This window comes from Meles meles, chromosome 7 (assembly GCF_922984935.1).
Source record: "Meles meles chromosome 7, mMelMel3.1 paternal haplotype, whole genome shotgun sequence".
NCBI classification, from domain to species: domain Eukaryota; kingdom Metazoa; phylum Chordata; class Mammalia; order Carnivora; family Mustelidae; genus Meles; species Meles meles.
Genome location: NC_060072.1, coordinates 110,690,166 through 110,707,300, shown reverse-complemented (window position 1 = coordinate 110,707,300; position 17,135 = coordinate 110,690,166). Strand labels below are relative to the sequence as shown.

At 38.0% G+C, this 17,135-nt stretch overlaps 1 protein-coding gene across 6 annotated transcripts in view; it reads right to left on the bottom strand.

Annotated features, from left to right (window-relative positions):
- ADIPOR2 (adiponectin receptor 2) overlaps positions 1 to 17,135 on the bottom strand; it is a 93,969-nt gene that overhangs the window by 39,542 nt on the left and 37,292 nt on the right. For 5 of the 6 annotated variants that reach the window (XM_046011068.1, XM_046011069.1, XM_046011067.1 and 2 more), the window contains one exon: positions 5,608 to 5,860. In XM_046011068.1, coding sequence (XP_045867024.1) covers positions 5,608 to 5,778 — 171 coding nt within the window. In that variant the 5' untranslated portion in view covers positions 5,779 to 5,860. Of the gene's footprint in view, positions 1 to 5,603; positions 5,861 to 17,135 lie in introns of those variants that run through there. The other variant, XM_046011071.1, reaches the window with a different exon arrangement.

Genomic DNA, 17,135 nt, shown 5'->3' with positions numbered 1-17,135 from the left:
ATTTCACTGTATATGACTTTATAAAGTTGTTCTCTCCTCTCTTGCTCTTTAAACACACATATACACACCACACACACACACACACACACAATCTTAACTTCTGCTTTTCTTTAACATTCAAAATGCATATTATGAACATTTTTAGAGATTAAAAAATTACCAGAACATCTATCTGCACTGAAGATAGTTGTGTTACAATTCTCAGTTCATATTATCATATTCAAATACCACAAAAATAAGCAAAGTACAGATTCCAAGTACAGGTTCGAAGAATCTAGGAAAGATTCTCCACAAATCTGGAGTTAGAATATAGTAGGCCTGGGATGTCTGAGTGGCTCAGTCAGTTAGGTGTCTGCCTTTGGCTCAGGTCATGATCTCAAGGTCCTGGGAGCAAGTCAAGCATTGGCTCCTTGCTCAGGGGGGAGCCTGCTTCTCCCTCTGCCTACCACTCCCCCGGCTTATGCACATGCATGCTCTTTATGACAAATAAAATCTTTTTTAAAAAGGAATACAGTAGGCCTTGGTGTCCTCCAATTTAGCCTTAGTATTCTTTAACACCTAAAAAATAAGTACATAATCTATACATTTGCTTGTCCATTGACTGCAAAATGTACTCATTTATAAAAGGAATAAGCAAAAAATTAGAGGCTTTATGTAATTCTAATTTTATTATTATTCTGTGTGGGAAACCAGAAAGTTTAAAATAATTTCAGCATATAGGAAACACACTTGGAAAAAAGTTCACTTGTTTGGCTGAAACCTCTTTTTCCATGACAGAGAACTGACTGCTTATTACATATGCCATGAATATTTATCACCTACTATTCACAATTTGATCTATTCCAAGGTCTGGTTTCTGTTCCCACTCCTCTACCAAAATAGCTCCTGTTAAGTTCACCTATATGAACACCATGTTTCCAGAACCAATGGTCACTAGTCTATCCTTTTTGTCCATGATCTCTTTAGCAGCACTAGAAATAAACCAATCACTGCTCCCTCCCCTTCTTCTTGAAAGACTTTCCTGGTTTTTGTGATATAACACTTTCCTGAGTTTTCCTCCTACCTTACAAGAGTCTCTTAGCTTCCTCTACTTGCTCTCTCTCCTTGAAATGCCCTGTGAATGCTGGTGTCCTTCAGGCTGGATCCTAGGGCCCTTCTCTTTTCCCTCTCTTCCCTCTTCCTCTCTTAAATAACCTTAACCATTTCAATGGTTTTAAGTATCATCTACATTGCAGCTAGCTCCTAAATAATTAGTACCTGACCAGAACACTCTTAGGAATGCCACCTATCTTCTAGACACATCCACTAAGATGTCTCAAGTGCATTTTATATTTAACACAGTAAAAGCAAATTCTTGATCCTCCCATCTAACCCTACTTCACCTCCAAACTTATCCTCTAGATTTCCCATCTCAGAACACAGAATCATACCCCAGCAATCCAAGTATTCACGTCATCCCTCAGACAGATTCTTGCCCTTTCCTTCCCTTCTCCCTTAACTCATCATATCCAATCTACCAGCAAGTTGTCAACTCTACCTCCAAAGCACAGCTCAAATTTATCCACTTCTTGCCAACTCAACTATCACCATCAACCCAGAATAAGCTACTCTCATGAATTTCTGAAACAGCCTTTTGACTCATCTCCAAGTTTCTTTCCCAACCAACAGCCCCCAAAATCTGCTGTTTTCATGAAAGAGCCCAAAGTGATCCTTCTAGAATGTAATAAAATCTTATCACTCCATTACTAAAACTTTCCAATAACCTCCAATATACTTTCCAATATACTATCATGGTCAACAAAGGTCATTACCTAAAATTTTTTCCTCATTTCTTACTATCCTCCCCCTTTCCACACTTCTTAAATATGCCAAATTCTTCTCGGATTCAGGACCCTGCACACACTACTCCTACTAACTGAAATCCCCTTGCACACACTTCCTCCTTTCCTCTTCCCCAACTTTTCATCAGTCTTTACTAAGCATTCAATTACACAACCACTTCTCAAAACTGCCAGAGGTACTTACTAATAATTAAAAAAAGAACTGAAAACGGTTCTTTAAATTGGATATTAGTATATCAAAATAGTTCAATGTGAGCCGCCCAGCTGGCTCAGTCAGCAGAGCATGCAACTCTTGATCTTGGGGTTATGAGTTCAAGCCCCACATTGGGTGTAGAGATTACTTAAAAACAAAATCTTAAAAAAAAAAAAAAAAAAAAAAAGTTCAATGTACACATTCTGGAAATCCTTGAGACCATTTCTTAGTATCAAAAAATTGATAAAAATATAGACTCCTGGGCCAGCTAGGTGGTTCATTCAATTAAAAGATCTGCCTTTGGCTCAGGTCATGATCTCAGGGTCCTGGAATCGAGCCCTGCATCAGGCTCCCTTGCTCAGTTGGGGAGTCTGCTTTTCCCTCTCACTGTCCCTCTGTGCATGCATGTGCACGTACTCTCCCTCAAATAAAATCTTTAAAAAAAAAAAAAAAAGGAGAATCCTATCATAACTGGAAAAGAACACAGGTATCATCTATGACAAATATCAATCAAGGATAATTAAGTAACTTTCTATTTCACAAGGGTAGATGATAGGTCTCCTGACCCTGTGTTCAATAACTTGGTCAACCCTCTTCCAATTGTTTACTGTATCTCCATTTTAAGATAACCCCAACATTTAAAAAAAAAAATCCCTAAATTCATGTGGAATGAAAAAGGACCTCCAATAGTCAAAACAGTATTTTTTTTAAAGAGGGAAAGTGAGAACAGACTTCCTGCTGAGTAGGGAGCCCAACATGGGGCTTGATTCCAGCACCCTGAGATCATGACCTGAGCAGAAGGCAGACATTTAACCAACTTAGTCATCCAGGCACTCCTAGTCAAAATAGTCTGGAGAAAGAACAACAAAGCTGGAAATATCCCACTTCCTTCAAAACATATTACAAAAGTATAGTAATCAAAATAGTATGGTACTGGCAGGAAGACATATAGACCAGAGGAACAGAATCAGAGCCCAGAAAAAAAATCACGCATACATAGTCAAGTGATCTTCAGCAAGAACAGCAAGACTACTACATAGCGGAAAAGAGGCTACAGAGTCTCTTCAATAAATGGTACTAGAAAACTGGATACCCACATGCAAAGGAGTAAAACTGGACCCTTACATAATACATAAAAATCAATTCAAAATGACTCAACTCAAAAAAACCTAAATGGGGGACGCCTGGGTGGCTCAGTGGGTTAAGCCTCTGCCTTCAGCTCAGGTCATGATCTCAGGGTCCTGGGATCGAGCCCCACATCAGGCTCTCTGCTCAGCAGGGAGCCTGCTTCCTCCTCTCTCTCTGCCTGCATTTCTGCCTACTTGTGATCTCTGTCTGTCAAATAAATAAATAAAATCTTAAAAAAAAAATCTTTAAAAAATCCAAAATATAAAAATAAACTCCCAAAACTCTAAAGAGTTTGGGCAAAGGATATGAACAGACATTTCTCCAAGTCTATAAGTATATGAAAAGAATGCTCAACATTCATCATCAAAGAAATGCAAGGCAAAACTACAATGAGGTACCACATCACATCTGTTATCAAAACAGAAAATAGTAAGTGTGACAAGGATGTGGAGAAATTAGAACCCTTGTGCACTACTGATGGGAATATAAAATGATGCAGCTCCTGTGAAAAACAGTATGGAGGTTCCACAAGAAAACTAAAAATAGAACTGTCATATGATCCAGTAATCCTACTTCTGGGTATATACAAAAAAAGAACTAAAAACAGTTCTGAGAGCTTTATTTACAATGGCTAAGAGGTACAAAAAACCTTAATGTCCAGCAGCAGATGAATGGATAAAGACAACGCAATACTATTTAGCCTTAAAAAAGAAGTCTTATCATATACTACAACATGTACAAAACTTGAGAATATTATGCTAAGTGAAATAAGCCAGTAATAGGAGAGATACTGTATGATTCCACTTACATGAGAAATCTAAAGCAGTCAGACTCATAAAAGCAGAAAGCACAATGGTAGCTGCCAAGGACTAGCGGGCAGAGAAAACGGCAAAGTGCTACTCAACAGCTATCGAGTTTTCAGTCATCCAAGCTGTAAAAATGCTAGAGATCTAATGGACATATAGTTAGTAATAATTCATGTTGTACTTATGGTAATAAAGAGGAAAAAATTTAAAACCACCTCCAGTCACTCATCCAAGCTTAGTGATAGTTCTCATTAGTAAAATGAGAACTGTTCAGGCCTTAATAGCAAATGAGGGAAACAGCTTGCTCAGCTTAGATAGGGAAGTCTTAACTGCTAGTACACATTACTTTAAAATGGCAAGAAAGCAAAGTCTTAAGTGTGGGTGGAAGTTCTTGCCCCAAATATCTGTCAAACTTCTTTTTAAACAGTCATAATGCCGGTTTAAAGACCAAATAATATTATACTTACTGTAGGAAAACAGGTGTTTTTTTAATCCTACTGACCTGTTCTCTGTATGTGTGGGCACATACACACACACGTACGCAAATCTTTCACTGTAATACAATCTAGCCAAGAAGATGGAGGTGGCTTATAAAGTGTTCCTAAGAAGAGAACTACCTTAAATTTCCTATATTGTTTCTATATTGCTACAGTGCTCTGATGAAATTCTTCTAAGAGACCTGAAAGGACAAGACAACCCTCTGGCGTTCAAACCAACACCACTATTACCCATAAAATAACTGTATTTCTTAGGATGATAAAGATGCAGTTTGGAGTAGAGGCTTTCAAAATGTGTAAAGTACAACCCACATTAAGAAATGTATATATTATTCATATCTACATACATATTTATATAAAACTAAACAATTTCATCAAATAATATAGTATAAATGATTATTACTATATACACGCACCTCTTTGTTCTCTTGCTGTTTAATTTTTTAAATACTATTTATAGTACCAAAATCAATTTCACAACCACTAATGGAAAACTACAGTTTGGGAAACACTGTACTAGAGCCACAACAGTGAACACATGCTATGGAATTCCAAGGATACAAAGCACATAACAAAATGTATAAAACAATGACTTTCTGATGCTATTCACAGATACTTATATCTTTGCTCTCTAGGCATAGTTGCTTAAATAATTTAAAGGCTGCTCTTTTCTCTGGGAAGTAAAAGGAAAGATTAAAATCTGCCTTCTGTTCCCAGAATTCTAATGATTCCCAAGGTAGACACTGGAGATAGACTATATCTGGAGAAGTAGCTCCAGCACAGAGTTAGAATTTCTCCAAAAATACAAAATATAATATCATAACTAAAACATGGCTGAATTATAAAGATTAAATAGTAACTACAAAAACCCATTTCCTTTCTCAAACAAGATAAAGCAGATTAAGTATGATTTTAGGGTCAGCAGAAAAGGATTAACTATAAAATCAAATAATATCTAGCTAATTTTAAAATGAGACTCTAATTTATCCTGAACAAAAACTTACAAATGTGCTCAATATTCCTTTTCGAAACCCCATCCTCTCTCCAGCAATGTCCCCATAGTTTTTCTTTTCCTAAGTATCTTTCCTCCAAACACATTCCCATAAATGCTGTTTTATTTATCATCCTTCCCTTTAACTTACTTTTTTATGATGAGAAGAAAGAACAGATGCTTCTAAAACAGGTTCCAAACTTCCTTGGTGGCTGTCATTATCACCTCTCCTTGTACCATCCAGTTGGTGTCCTTTTCTGAGCCTTATATCTGGCTCTGGAGTCCTGCTGCACCCCAATCGGTTTTCTGCTGTCTGGTTCATGGGATACCCAAGCCTTTCTTACAAAGAGGTCTTTCTTTCTGTCCCTTCTGGGAGTAGGGACTTTCTGGATAGTGAGTTGACCCTAAGGAGAAGAAAGTTGTAAATTAATATATTTTAAATAAACACATTAAATGAGTGCTGGGGGAAGACACAGGTTATATTATAATACACTCAAACAACAGAATACCCAGAAATCATTAAAATTAATGCAACAGGGCGCCTGGGTGGCTCAGTGGGTTAAGCCAGTGCCTTCCGCTCAGGTCATGATCTCAGGGTCCTGGGATCGAGTCCCGCATCAGGCTCTCTGCTCAGCAGCGAGCCTGCTTCCCTCTCTCTCTCTGCCTGCCTCTCTGTCTTGTGATCTCTCTCTGTCAAATAAATAAATAAAATCTTTTAAAAAAAAATAATAAATAATGCAACAGGAGCCTGGGTGGCTCAATCAGTTAAGCATCTGCCTTCAGCTCAAGTTATGATCCCAAAGTCCTGGGACTCCCTGCGTAGCAGGGAGCCTGCTACTCCCTCTCCCTTTGCCCCTTATCCAGCTCAAGCGAGTGGAGAACTCATGGGGCACCTGGGTGGCTCTGTCAGTTAAGCCTCTATCTTTGGCTCAGGTCATGACCCCAGGATCATGGGATCCAGCCCCCCATCAGGGTCCCTACTCAGGGAGAAGCCTCCCACTCCCCGCAGCTTGCGTTCCCTCTCTCACTGTCTCTCCCTCTGTCAAATAAAAAAACAAAATCTTTAAAAAAAAAATAAATAAAACAATGTATAGAATATCTATATTTGCCAACAGGAAAGATGGTCAAAATCAATTTTTTAAAAAATCAATTTTTAAAAAAATCAGGATACAAGACAACATGTACACTGTTCCCAAAAGTTATAAAAGTATAATTGTATACATACACAGAATAATTACTAGAAAGTATACAAAACTGTGCTCTTGGTACCGAAGTACACAGGGAAGAATCTAAGGTCTGAAGTGAGAAAACTTTTCACTTTGTTCTGCCTGCATTTTTTTTTTTTTTACAATATATCATTTTACAATATGCCACTACTACTTCAAATATACCATTTTACAATACATCATTTTTCAACTAAAACCAGGCCAAACTGCAGAAAGAATATGTGGATTTTATGCATAATAGCTGGGTCTTACATATCCAGTTTCATTTAAACGTCACAATGACCTCAAAGGGTATATTTGAATTATCTACTTTTCAGGTGAAGAAACCAAAATTCACCATACTTCGTATGAAATAAACAGGACAAAGTCTCTGACTTTCATACCACATATTACTGGTAATGTTTTGCATTTAAGTTCCTTAACTGTCTGACATTTCAATATTTGAGTTGTTTTGAATTCTAACTAGACTAACCTGGAAGGCCAGAAACTCAGGACTGAAGCTTACTTCTTTTACACTCCTTAAGTTCCTAGAAAGTGCTATCACATAAATGTTTAATGACTATTTGACAGATAACATTTAAATGTTCTTGAGTGGTAAAAACTCTCAGAAATCATCACTCTATCTCTAAATTAGGCTGTAGTAAGTCCTCAGGAGTTCAATTATTTCACGTCCTTGGCCCTCTACCTCTTAAAATCACAGTACAAAAGCTTAACTTAGACATGTAGTCACATATACTAATACGGTCATTATCACAGCCAGTCCAACTAGAAACATAAACAGAAGAAGCCAGGGTATGTGTTATGCATAAAAGCCCATGAGATTCAAAGTTCTTCCTGGAGGAAAGGAGGAATAAGGCAAAGTGGGAGGGCCTGGATAACGTAAAATGAGGGTAAAATGGGTATTTGGTTATATATATATATGGCTGATTCTTAGTCTTTATATATATAAAGACTCTTATATATATATAAAGACTAAGAGTCTTTATATATATATAAAGACTAAGAATCAGCCCTAGAATTCAAATTAGACTAAAAATCAGCCAACTGTTTGTTTCATACAATCATGTGAGTTTGCTACAGGACTTCTCCAAGGGCTTTCAAAGTTTCTGGAGCAAGAACAAACACAAATCTTTAAGGATCTCCAAACCTTAGCATGTGCCTATCACATAATGGCCTCAGCAAGCATATTAATAATACTGAGATTATAAACTATGCTATTAATGCCCAATTCTAAAAGAGAAGGCAACGCTAATAACTTATACTTATTTATATACAGCTCACAGAACGATTTCATACCACTTCATTATGTTTCAGGGAAAAGGAAGCTAAATTTACTGTGGATCAACAACTGCACAAAATTAAATTCTGTACCAGAGAATTTAAATGCAGTATCTCACATAATCCTAATATACAGCCACCGCCCTGAGGTGTTTTATCCCCCATTTTATAAATGGGGAAACTGAAATTTGGTAGATTAATTTATTCAAGGCCATTAGTCAATAAAAATAAAGAGGAGCCACTGGAATTTACACTGATGTCTTTCTGGCCCTCATAGTGTTTACGTTTTTTCTACTACCCAAAAGATTAAGACTAGGGGAAAAGAGATAAAAATTTGAACCCTGAAGTTATTTGGCTTATGTGGCAAGTAAACTACAGAATCAGAATCTTTATTCTCAAACTGTAGCCAGTAAAATAAAGCTTTCTGCAAAGCTGCCTTGAAATATGACCACACCAAACTTCTCATAAGCAGGAGCTATATATGGAGGAGTATTGTTCATTTATGAGAATATTAATGGAATATTCTATTAGTTAGAATGGTTTTGTAATCCACAACTCAGAAAAAGCAAGCAAATAACAAATAAGTTTTCTGAAAGAATTTGTAAAGGATTCATCTTAAAATAAAAAGAAGAAAATCAATTTCCAGAAAAGGCCTGAGAGATCAATATACATTCCTATGAGCAATGCTTTCTAAATTTACAAGTAAAAGAATAAACAAAATAAGGCACTGTAAAATCTTCAATCAAAAAATTTTAGTTCTATTCACTACTTTATATATACAAAGCAAGAAGGCCTACCACAATGTTTTAGTTTCAATAATAAGATTATTGAAGAAGAAAGCATTATGTCAGCCTTCAGGCTGCTAAAGATTTAACAAAAACCTCCCAATCCTAAAACACTCAACAACTGTAATGTTGTTATATATTTTAGCTAATTTGCATTCTACACTCAACAACTGTAATGTTAGCTATATATTTTAGCTAATTTGCATTCTACTATAGATAAAATGAATTGCTCCTGGATGCAATGTTTTGAAATCAAAAGCATTGATACAATGTTTTGAAATCAAAAGCATTGATACTAAGGTCTAAGGTAAAATTACAGTTAAGGTAAAGGTATCCTTCCTCACCACCATTATTTAACTCTGTCCTGGTGGTTTCAGATAATTAAATAAGAGGTGAAAATGAGGATTAAAAAACTCTTAACTACTTACAGATTATATGATGCCTTAGCTAAAAACCCAACAGAATCAACTAGGAAAATATCATGAAAAAATTTATCAATGGGTAACAGCCTGCATCCCATAATATTTGATTACTACAGGAAAAACTAATACACCACATTAGGGTAAAAGGGTAAAATGCTTCAAAGCCAACCTTAAAATGCTAATGAAGATCTACAAAAACTGGGACTAATAAAATGAGTTCTGCAACAGAATATCAACATTCAAGTATCAATCACTTTTTTATGTACTAAAAATAAACATGTAGAAACTGAGACTTAGAAAAATAACCATTTAAAATTATTCCCAACAAAATTAAATACTTAAGTATACACTTAACAAAGTATGTACAGGATCTGTTTGCCAAAAATTACAAAATGTCGATGAACAAAAACAGCAACATACCATATTCATAGACTGGAAGACTTAATAAAGATATCAATTCTCCCCCAAATTTTCTGTAGGCTTAAATGCAACTCCTATCAAAACAAGATAATGACAAGCTTACTCTCAAATCTATATGGAAGGCACAGGGCCTACCAAAAACAACCTTGAAAAATAATGAAGTGAGAAAAATCCCTCTATCTAAAATGAAGGCCTATTATACAGCTACAGCAGTCAAGACAGTGTGATAATGGCAGAGGAAAAGACTGATGGAACAAAACAAGAGATCCAAAATGTAGACACACAAATACGCTTAACTCTTAAATATATGCAAAAGCAATTTATTTATTTTTTTATAATTGTTATTTATTGATTTATTTGTCAGAGAAACAGAGCGTGAACACACACAAGCAGAGGGAGCAGCAGGCAGAGCGAGAAGCAGGCTCCCCACTGAGGAAGGAGCCCCATGTGGGACTTGATCCTGCGACCCCGGGATCATGACCTGAGCTGAAGGCAGATGCTTAACTGAGCCACCTGGCATCCCTGTAAAAGCAATTTAATGGAAGGACGGCCTTATCAACAAATATTGAGAGCCACCCCCATCCCCACAAAAAAAAAAGAAAAAAAGAAAAAAGAGAAGAGGCCTTCAATCTAAACCTCATGTTATACAAAAGTAAGCTCAAAATGGATAATGGCCTTTTTTTTTTTAAGATTTTATTTATTCATTTGAGAGAGATACAGAGACAGAGAAAGAGAGAGAGCACAAGCAAGGAGAGGGAGAGGGAGAAACACACACCCCGCTGAGCTGGGAGCCTGACATGGGGCTTGATTCCAGGATCTGGAGATTAAGACCTGAGCCGAAGGTAGAGGCTTAACCAACTGAGCCACCCAAGTTCCCCGATAATGGCCTTAAATATAAAATGCAGAAGCGTATTTTATTAAACAAACAACAAAAAAAAAACCACAGGAGAAAGCCTTCATAATCTAGAGCTACCAAAAGATCCATAATAGAAAAAAAATAATAAATTGGACTGCATCAAAATTAACTTTTCTGTGAAGCCCTCTACTAAGAAGTTGAACAGACAAGTTGTAGAATGAGAGAAAATATTTGTAAATCACATATCCAACAACTATTATCTAAACTATATAAAGAACTCAAAAATCCAACAGTAGAAAAAACACTCCAACTAGAAAATGGACAAATGACAGGAACAGGCCAGAGGATATACGAATGGCAATCACAAGAAAAGATGTTCAATGTCATTAGCCATCAGGAAAATGCAAATTAAAACCAAAATGAGCTATCGCCACAAGCTTAATCAGAATGGTTAAAATAAAAAACAGTAAGAACAAAAGAATGACTTCTGGCATGACAGTGTGAGGAGCTCTGCTAACATGCTCCCCAATGAAAATGATAAAAACTAAAACAAAACATTAAAAGCCTCTGGAAACAGTCCTAAAGGTAAACAGCAAATAAAGAAACATTCAAGATTACCTATGAAAATTCAGTAAGAGAAGCAAAAAGGCAATGGTCTCTGAACCAAGATGTCTCTCTTCCTCCCCTTTCCCAACTTAGAGGAGCACAGAATCTGCTCCAGACTCCTGCAGTCAAAAACAAAAGGCCCCTAGGCCTCCAGCACCCAGGGTGGGAGGAACAGGAGGACCTCAGTATTTCTCATTCTGCCTCTGTTACCTATTGCCAATGCTAATCCCAGATAAAGAGTTTACAAGTAGGGACGCTCTTCCTCCTACTAGCCCTACTTACAGAATTGAGGCAACTGCTACTTGACCATATTATGCTGACAATACCAGGGCACCCATCATTCCTGACCCAGCTCATGAGGTGGAGGTCCTACACGAGGAGAAGCAAGCTGAGAGGACCCAAGACCAATGCCCACTGGCCCAACAAGCACCCATCTCAGAGTGCAGCTATTACTCAGAAAGGAACTTGTCATTGTCCATCCCCTTATCTCCAGAGCCCCCATTTAGAAATTTTGCCTGGGGGAAAGAAGCAGGAAGCTGGTGGGCAGGTATGCCTAATCTCTTCCCAAAAGGCTTAACTTTATTTGCAACGCAAGGTGAAGAAGTCTAAAGGCATTCTAAAAACAGTGGAAATATTGGGAGCAGAATCAAGATAAAGACTAAACTAGGAGTACCTGGGTGGCTCTGTCAGTCACGCAACTTTTTTTTTTTTAATGATTTTATTTATTTGTCAGAAGGGGGGCACACAGCAGGGGAGAGGCACAGGCTCCCCCAGCTGAGCAAGATATGCAAATATGCCCTGTATGGGACTCGATCTCGGGACTCTGGGATCATAACCTGAGCTGAAGGCAGATGCTTAACTGACTGACCCATGGAGGCGTCGTAAGCGTAGAATTCTTCATTTCAGCTCAGGGAATGATTTTAGGGTTGTAGATTCAGCCCCACCTCAGACTTTGCACTGGGCATGGAGCCTGCTTAAGATAATTCTCTCTCCTCTCCCTCTGCAACCCCCTGCCTCCAAAAATAGGAAAAGAAAAAACCAAACTCTAGGCAGGTTAGTTTGCAAAAGACAAGGAGGGAATAAGATAACTGGGAGGAGTTCTCCCGGTGTCTAACAAAAATTAACTAAAACCCAGAAACCATTCCTTCAAAGGAGCTGGAATTTGATGGGATTAGTCTGCAGAATCATTATAGTCCAGGGCATTCTTAAAATCATTAAGGCAATTAGCTGGCAATTAATGAAGTTTTTAACCGCTGAGTGTAAGGACCTATTTAGAAACTGTCCCTGCTCCCCTTCCCCCAGGAGATTTACTTGGAGACAAGTTCCGGAAACCAGCTCCAGGTAACAAAGCCCAGATACCAGGGGGGGTCAGGCCAGGTGGAGACATCTGATCAGTGGGGGTTTGCATACTGTCTCCCTGGTTACCAAGGAGTAGGGACCCCCGCCCTCTGGGAGTCTTTTTGGCGCCAATCCTAATCAAGGTGTAACAGGCTGGTTCTAATGTCTACTAGGGTAAATTGTAATTCAATTGGTCACCTAGCATCACTGTGGAGTTTCCTGTGTGTGTTACAATTTCATTGGCCACCTTTGCGTGGCCAGGCCCGACCGCATGGCCTTTGCCCTTAAAAGCTAGTCTGTGAACCAGAGAAGGGTCGCCCTCTCTTGTAACAGGTGCGGCCCGAACGTTCAGTTAGATTCTTGATGCTTGGCGCGAAATAAAGCTTTGCTTGACTTTCGCCTTATATCAGTCTCGCTCCTTTAATCACGGACCCATTATTTGGGCATAACACTGAGTATAGTCAGGGAAACAGAAAAAAGAGAACCCAACTCTTATCACCTTAGATTATCATCTTGGATAACTGTGGACATATCCAAAATTATACCTCCCTGAGAAACAATATCAGAAGCTGAACACTAATGGGGAAAGACTAGAACTAAAGCAACCCATCACCAATCCGTTAACATGGCAAGTTAACAAGCAAAGAGCAAACACTAGAAGAGGGGGTCCAGTACCTAGAGTTGCTACATTATCTAAAAGGTCAGTATCCAATAAAAAGTTAGGAGGAATACAAAGAAACAGAAAGTATATCCACTAATGGGGAAGAAAGAGAAAAAAAAATGGGTAACAAACGTGATCAAAAGGTACAGTCCTGGGGATATAATGTACAGATATTGACTACAGTTAATAAAACTGTATTGTATCGGGGGCGCCTGGGTGGCTCAGTGGGTTAGAGCCACTGCCTTTGGCGCAGGTCATGATCCCAGGGCCCTGGGATCGAGCCCCGCGTCGGGCTCTGCTCCGTGGAGAGCCTGCTTCCTCCTCTCTCTGCCTGCCTCTCTGCCTACTTATCTTTGTCTGTCAAATAAATAAATAAAATCTTAAAAAAAAAAAAACTGTATTGTATCTTTGAGAGTTGCTAAAAGGGTTAATCTTCAAAGTTCTCAACACAAGGAAAAGGTAAAAGAGTAAGTCTCCAAAGTTCTCATCACGACACAAGGGGAAAAAAAATAGACAACAGAAAACATCTGTGAAAGAGACTAGATGTCAGATTTATGAAATAAAGACTATAATGTAGTCATTATAAATATGTTCATACAACTAAAGGAAACTATGACTAAAGAAGTGAAGGAAGGCACAATAACAAAGTCACATCACAGGGAGCTCAGTTGGAGGAGCACCTGACTCTTGATCTCATGGGTCATGAGTTTGAGCCTGACACTGGGTGTAGAGATTACTTAAATAAGTAAATAAAAACTTAACAATGTCACATCAGAAAATATCAACAGAGACAAATTAGAAAAAAAAATCCAACAGAAATTATGGCATTAAAAAGTATAATAACTTAAAAGTCATTAGATGGGCATAACAGAATGCAGAACAAAAAATAAGCAAACTTGGATATAAATAAGACCTTATGCAAAACAAAAGACAGAAAGAAAAGTAGTAGTAAAATGAAGAGACCCTCAAAGGTCTTCCAGAAACCATGAAGAGTGTAAGGACATAAGAAGGGGTAAGAAACCTCCAAATGCCCAGGTTCAGCATACAGGTCAGCCACTGGTCATGTCCTCTTAATTACCTCCTTAATTACCTCCTCTTAAAAACTGACAACCTATAATCCTACATCCAGCAAAACTACCCTCTAGAAGTGAGGGAGAAATCAAGACATTTACAAATAAACAAAGCTGAAAGGGTCTGTGATCACTAGAAATACTCGAGGGAATTCTACAAGCTGAAATTAAAAGGAACAAGACAATACTCTGAAACTATACAGAGAAATAAAGAATAATTATAAATGGTTTGTAACTATTCATTTTCTATGTGATTTAAGAGACTAATACATTCTTTTAAGGTTGATTTATTTGAGAGAGAGAGAGAGAGAGCGCACATGCTTGTGAGTGCGAGGGACAAAGAGAGAGGGAGAGAATGCGCAAGGAGACTCCCCACTGAGCATGGAGCCTAGTGCAGGGCTCAATCCCAGGACCCCAAGGATCATGACCTGAGCCAAAATCAAGAGCCAGATGCCCAACCCACTGAGCCACCCATGTCCCAAGAAACTAATACATTTAAAGGAAAAAACTATTGTTAGTTTAACAGCTAGTACTGTTATAGTACTGCAACTTTTTTTTTAAAGGTTTTACTTACTTATTTGTCAGAGAGAGGAATACAAGCCGGTCAAGCTGCAGGCAGAGAGAGAAACAGACTCCCCACTGAGCAAGAAGCCCAATGCAGAACTTGATCCCAGGACCCTGGGGTCATGACCTGAGCCAAAGGCAGCCACCTAACTGACTAAGACACCCCAGCATCCCCAACATTACGGAATTTAAACAATGCACTGCAAATCACTGCATGTTTTTGCTGTTGTTAATCAACAAACAGGAATGCAGGAAGGAACAAAAAAAGCTACTGGGCATATAGAAAATAGCACAAACACACTGAAGGTGAAAGGATAAGAAAAGATATTTCACACAAATACCAACCAATAGAGTGCAGGAATGGCTGTACTGATACTAGACAGAACAGACTTTACATCAAAAAAAGATTTTAAGAGATAAAGAAGGATGGGGTGCCTGGGTGGCTCAGTCAATTGAGCATCTGCCTTCAGCTCAGATCATGATCCCGTGGTCCTGGAATCCAGTCCCGCATCTGGCTCCCTGCTTCCCGGGGAGCTTGCTTCTCCATCTGCCTCTACTTCTCCCTCTGTCTCTCATGAACAAATAAGTAAAATTAAAAAAAAAAAAGATAAAAAAGAACACTGTATTGAAATACAGAAAGGAATACTTAATTTCTTGTTCTGTTCCAAATCCTTGGAAATTTTTAAAAGGTGCTTATACTTAATGCTTTTGGTAATAAAACACTATATTCAGGGCTAGGGATTAATTTCATTATTTGTTAATCTTTAAATTTATTAAATTTATCTTAGAACAGATATATTAAGTACAAAATTCTGATCTTAGAGGAAGAGTTTGCAGTCTTTACTATTGAGTATGATGTTTGCTGTGGCTTTTTTTTTCCATATGACTTCTATGAAGGTTTCCTTCTGTTCCTATTTTACCGAGTGTTTTTATCACGAAAGGGCACTGAATTTTGTCAGATGCTTTTTCTGCATCATTTGTGATGTGCATGTTTTATTCCTTCATTCTGTTGATGTGGTATTTTACATTTTTACATATTTTTACATTGATTTTACATGAAATATGATGGTCTCATCCCTCATATATACACAATGACATAATTAAAAGACTGATCATAAAATGACAACTCCAAAGTCACATTTTAATGTAATAAAGGAGTTAAACTATTTTATATAATTCTTGTATACAGTATAGCCTGTTTATCCATACAGCTCTCTTAAGTCAGACCTCTATAGAGACAAATCACTGAAAATGATTTTTAGTTTTAACATTTCAAAATAACTCATATCAACAGTATGTGGATAGCTGAGTTACATGTCTCACAGAATATGAGCTACTGTTTGCAAATGCCATCTGACAAACTTTGGACTGTCATAATATAATTTCTTTCTGGCACACCTGGGTGGCTCAGTTGGTTAAGCCTCTGCCTTCAGCTCGGGTCATGATCAGGATCATGATCAAGTTCTGTGCAGGCTCTCCTCCCTCTCCCCGCCCCCCCCCCCCCTTTGCTTGTACTCTCTCTTGCTATCTCTCTCTCTCAAATACATACATAAAATCTCTTTCCACAAGCAAGTTTTTTAAGTGATTCTCAAAGAGCTGTACTTTGCAAATGCCTTTACAATTGCTATATTCTCCCTAAATAAGAAAGTAACGCTACTAAATCCTTTAATTTCTAACTCTTCACAAGGAAAGGAAAACAAAACTTGGTCATCTTGAAATAAAGAAAGTTGCTATTATTATATTAGCCTTACTTTTGTACATTCTATTTTTCAGATTTCTGAATTACTATGTCCCTGAATGGTTCCATTAGATGCCTATCTTAAGGACAGAGGACCTGAGCCTCAGCGGTGAGATCTAACCACAAAAATATATAGCAAAAATCAGATCCAGGGGAACGTGGGTGGCTTAGTGAGTTGAGCCTCTGCCTTCAGCTCAGGTCATGATCTCACTGTCCTGGGATCAAGCCCTGCACTGGGCTCCCTGCTCAGCAGGAAGCCTGCTTCCCCCTCTCTCTCTGCCTGCCTCTCTGCATACTTGTAATCTCTCTCTCTGTCAAATAAATAAATAAAGTCTTTTGGGAAAAAAAAAATCAGATCCAGATCTCACAACTCTGACTCCCCCACTGAGTTCAAATTCTTGGTAGAGAATGTTTAAATTCCCAAAAAGGCAGTCTTCACCTAGTTCATCTACGTAGTTCATCTTTACCTAACATTATGTTAACATATCATACCAACTTTCACCTAAGGGCTGCTCGACTTTAAAAACATTTACCTTGCAATAAAGAGCTCTAGCTCTAAAGAAAATCACTTAATGGCATTCATAGTCATTCCATCAAACCTGACATTTATTTTTTTGTAAGAGTGTCCAGGGCTTTTTAGTTCCAGACAAGTTATTTGTCCCAAAGGCACACTTTCTGGCAAACTATGAATTCCCTACATGTTTTCAAATAGTTG